The sequence below is a fragment of the Trichechus manatus genome, unplaced genomic scaffold (genome assembly GCF_000243295.1).
Source record: "Trichechus manatus latirostris isolate Lorelei unplaced genomic scaffold, TriManLat1.0 scaffold00057, whole genome shotgun sequence".
In the NCBI taxonomy this organism is placed as follows: Eukaryota; Metazoa; Chordata; class Mammalia; order Sirenia; family Trichechidae; genus Trichechus; species Trichechus manatus.
Genome location: NW_004443993.1, coordinates 14,928,973 through 14,933,438, shown reverse-complemented (window position 1 = coordinate 14,933,438; position 4,466 = coordinate 14,928,973). Strand labels below are relative to the sequence as shown.

Below are 4,466 nucleotides of genomic sequence, written 5' to 3'. Positions count from 1 at the left end.
CGAGCGGCGGTGGCCGGGGGGCGTCCCCCCTCGCGGGCGAGGGCTGCCGGCGAGTTGGGCCCTGCCGCAAAATGGCGGCCACGGGCTCGAAGCTGCGCCCAGTGAAATGGCGGGAGCGCCCAGTTCCCGGATGCAGTGGCGCAGGGCCCGCGCGGGGCGCATGCGCGCGGGCAGGGGCGGGCCCGACGGGGCCATGTGACCCGCACCCCGCCCAGCCACGACCGCTAAGGCTGAGGGTGCTGTGGAGTCGGCCCCGCCCCCGCCCCGCCCCCACCCCGCCTCGCCAGGGCTCGCGGAGCCTCAGTTGCCCGTTTTCCTTACTGGGAAGGAACAAGGGAAAGGGTGTTCTTGTAATGTCTGTTCTTAGTCTCTTGACACGCCACACTCCCAGTTTGTAGCGTCCCGAGTTTCCAAGTCACTTTGTGGCGTTCGTGTTCAGAGTTCCTCTGCCGCTGTTCCGCGCAGTTGATAAGTGATTTTAGTCAGCATGCTCTGCTCCCTAAAATAGCCGGTTTCCCCTAAAATAGTCGGCCTGCCTAAGTTTCAGGTTTCCTGAGTGCAGCTCAGGTCCGTAGGATCTCTGGGGGGCCCGTTGGCCTTCTGGGCGGTCCCCCCCAATGCCTTGTGGCGCTCCTATTTTTATCGCTGGCTCCCGGCCTGAGTTTCTGCCCCGATGCGCTAATGAAACAGCCTGGCCTCTTGGGAGGCCCGCTGCAGTTAAGCAAGCACTCTCCCCTCCAGCATGCGACAGGGCGGCCAGGTACCTTCCGGGGGTTCCTGGGATAGGAGTTGGCTGCCCCCTCTTTACAACGGGGAGGAACTGGGGTGTAGGCCTGTCCGGGGCCCTGTGGGTAGTGAATGGAGGCCTCTCTTCACTGTTCCTTGGGGCTCCCTCCTTCCCTGTCAGTGATGATCGATGAGAAGAGGCAGGGAAATGGGGTGTGGCCCTTGGGGAGCCCTCAGTGCAGGGGAGTGCAAAGGCATAGGATGATAATTGGGTGTAGTTGAACTTGGAAGACTGAGTGCTAAAGAGGCAGCAGAACAGCCTTCTCCGGTTGCCCCAGAGTCCGTGTCATTTGTAGAAACTCGGGTGGGATGGGGGACGGGCAGTGAAGCCCTGGAGAACTTAAACGAGGACGTTTGCGGCAGGCAGCCATGGCATCGGACGAAGGCAAGCTTTTCGTTGGAGGGCTGAGTTTTGACACCAACGAGCAGTCGCTGGAGCAGGTCTTCTCAAAATATGGACAGATCTCCGAAGGTGAGGCTGGCGCACGCGAGGGGCAGACGGGCTGTGGGGGCTGCTGGGTGGTGACCTCGGAAGTCTTTCCACACAGTGGTGGTCGTGAAAGACAGGGAGACCCAGCGATCACGGGGTTTTGGGTTTGTCACCTTTGAGAACATCGATGACGCCAAGGACGCCATGATGGCCATGAACGGGAAGGTGAGGCAGCTCTGACACGTGGGACCCCTCTCCAGGCTGGGCGGTGGGTGAGGCCGCACCCAGGCTGACCTGGGCGCCCTCCGTCCTCCAGTCTGTAGATGGGCGACAGATTCGAGTGGACCAGGCGGGCAAGTCATCTGACAACCGCTCCCGTGGGTACCGAGGTGGCTCCACTGGGGGCCGGGGCTTCTTTCGTGGGGGCCGGGCCCGAGGCCGTGGGTTCTCAAGAGGTGAGTGCCATTTGGGGCCCTGGGCCCTCGGGGATGCGGGAGGCTGCGCTGGCAACAGTAGGGACTCACGCCCTTCCTGTTCTCCGTGTCCACAGGAGGAGGGGAGCGAGGCTACGGGGGGAGCCGGTTCGAGTCCCGGAGTGGGGGCTATGGAGGCTCCAGGGACTACTACGGCAGGTGAGGGGTGGGCCCTGGGCTTCTGGAGAGCCAAGCAGGTGGGTGTTGGGGAGGGCATTTTCCAACAGAGATGTTACAGGTGAGACAAGGCTGGCACCGTCAGGGAACGTGCAGAGCCAAAGAGTTAGGGTTGCGGCTCGGCACCCACGGACCCCGTAGCGGGCAGGCACCCTGGGGGGTGGCGGCCCAGGTGCAAACCGTATCTGTGCTTCCTCAGCCGGAGTCAGGGCGGCGGCGGCTATGGTGACCGGAGCTCGGGCGGGTCCTACAGAGACAGCTACGACAGCTACGGTAAGTGGCGCTCCGAGAGCACTACGCTGCTGTGGCCCACCGTGGGAGCCCGCTGTGCCTTGGTGGTCTCTGCCTGGCCTCTGCCGGTGTCTTGGGCGTGACCCTCAGACCTCGTCACTGTGCTTGCCCATAAGGAACAGTCCGTCCCACCACAAAGCAGAGATGTAAAACCAGGCTGACCGGAAAGAGCGAGTGAGGCCGCGAGGTCTCCCCCGCGTGCATGTGCGGCATTTGCCCGCCGCCCTCAGCTCTGGGGGGTTGGTGCGCTCAGGCCACAGGCCGAGCCCTCCAGGGCCGGCCGCGGGGTGAGGAATGCTCAACTGTTGCTGCTTCGGTGCCTTTACACTATGCCTGCTTCTTGTTCTCAGCTACACACAACGAGTAAAAATCCTTCCTGCTCAAGATCGTCCTTCCAATGGCCGTATATTTAAAGATTTTGGGAGCTTCGCTGAATCGTTCATGTGTAGTGAACACATCTTGTATTTCCCCTTTTGTAGCCCTTTTGGTTCCAATCTGTCAAACACAGCCTGACAGCTTCTGAGCCCGAGAGGGCCCAGGTTTAGAGTTTGAGAAAGAGCTGTCCCTTTTAAGGGTTCTGAGAACGTTCTGGAAAGCACTTCAGATCTCACCCTTTTATTTTATCACGAGCCATGAGTTTTGTTTTTTCGAAATGGTCGGGGGTTGTGGGTGTGTCTTTTGGGAGGTTGCATAGCCATTTTTCTTTCTCTTTTTGGCACGTGGCCCCGTGAAGTTGGGTGCCTCCGTGCACTTGTTTGAAATTGAAAGGACTCTGATCCGCTCTTTATCGGAAGCTGAGCAAGCTGTGGCTTTTTTCCAACTCTGTAATGTTCTGAGCATAGCAGGGTAGGACGCAGCCCCAAGGATACAGCAGCCCCAGGTCTGCCCTGAGCGCTGCCCACCTGTCCCACCTGCACAGAGCTCTCTGACTCGCTGTAAATGCCTACAGTAGACTTTCAGACGTCCCTGAGAGGGTCTTGAAAATGTTTATTTATATTGTCCTTTTTTACTGGAAGACGTATTGCATATTCCATTGATGTTGTATTTGAAGTGGTTAAGGAATTCTTGTACGCAGTTCTCTCTGGCTTCACGAAGCCGATTAAAAGACCGTCTGAAACGAACCTTGCTCTGACCATCTCCCTTTCATTGCACAACACACCCTGCTGCGGCCCATGGCGGCCGCCCGCACAGCTGGGCAGTGTGAGGACAGGCCGCAGGGAGCTAGCCGAGGGGACCGAGTAGACGGACAGCTGACAGCCACCAGTGGCGGCTAGGTGAGGCGACGGGTGACGGGCGTGGGCAGCGCAGACGGCAGAGCAGCCCCGGGGGCTCCTGGTGGTACAGCCAGAGGGCTCAGAGGGCTGGGCAGCGTAGTGGGACGGACGTGGACACGCAGGTACCCGACGCTGATCTGACGGCCAGCGGCCGGCCAGGCCCGCAGAGTGGGCGGCCCCAGGGCGACAGACACTGAGTAGCTAGTCTGCCGTTGCTTTACAAGTTCTGAGCGTTCTCTGCTAGCCTATGGAAGCTGCAGCCCCCTTGGAGAACAGAAGTGTTGTGCGCCCAACAGAAACCTCTGAGACGAAAGCTGCTTCCTTGGCTAGCTCATATGTGGAAATAGCCCTGTAATTCGAGGTAACTCCTTTCGCTCGTGCCCGCATCCCTCTCGTCAAGAGCTCATTTCAAAGTCACGTCATATGCCCGGGGAATGTTCCTTTGACTGGCTTTTGGTTTTCCTTTTTCTTTTTGATTTTTAAACAGCTGGAACTAAATCCGCCCAGCCCCAGCTGCTTGCTCTCCTGCCTGCAGCCAGGCTGGTGGCTCAGGCAGTCACGCCTCGCTAGCAGGACTGGAGACCACCAAACGCCCTGCCTTCGGGCTTTTTGTGCCTCCACTGACCGTCTTCTCCAACCCTCCTAAGCCACTCTCCTAACCAGAGCTTTCTCTGATTTCTTGTTGCCGCCATTAGATTTTTTTTCCCCAGAGTCCACACCGATCTCTAAGCAGCTGCTTCCCATGGGGGCAGCTGGCTCTGCTTAAGGGTGGACGTGGCATTGGCCGTGTCAGAGGTGCAGGCCCTCTGGGCACACCTGCCCGTGAGGGTGACCTGTGATGTGATGGGCCCGGTGGCTAGCTTTGAGACCCTCGTAGGAGCTGTGGAAGGTTCTGGGAGGCAGGGGGGCAGCTGTGAACCCTGGCCAGGACCCGGGAGTAACGCTCTTTTGCTTTGGCAGGTTGAAGGGCAGCAAATCGGAACCCAGGAAGAAGGACAAGAGCGGCCACAGCCTCAGTTTCAGGAGGGACAGTCC

At 59.4% G+C, this 4,466-nt stretch overlaps 1 protein-coding gene across 4 annotated transcripts in view; it reads left to right on the top strand.

Moving 5' to 3' along the window:
• The window catches only part of CIRBP (cold inducible RNA binding protein), a 3,570-nt gene extending 292 nt beyond the window's left edge, over positions 1-3,278 (top strand). For 2 of the 4 annotated variants that reach the window (XM_023733334.1, XM_023733335.1), the window contains exons 2-7: positions 1,150-1,258; positions 1,335-1,441; positions 1,533-1,671; positions 1,767-1,848; positions 2,066-2,139; positions 2,508-3,278. In XM_023733334.1, coding sequence (XP_023589102.1) covers positions 1,156-1,258; positions 1,335-1,441; positions 1,533-1,671; positions 1,767-1,848; positions 2,066-2,139; positions 2,508-2,524 — 522 coding nt within the window. In that variant the 5' untranslated portion in view covers positions 1,150-1,155 and the 3' untranslated portion in view covers positions 2,525-3,278. The remainder of the gene's footprint in view (positions 1-1,149; positions 1,259-1,334; positions 1,442-1,532; positions 1,672-1,766; positions 1,849-2,065; positions 2,140-2,507) is intronic. The other 2 variants (XM_004378513.2, XM_023733336.1) reach the window with 1 other exon arrangement.
• The last annotated feature ends 1,188 nt before the right edge of the window (positions 3,279-4,466 follow it).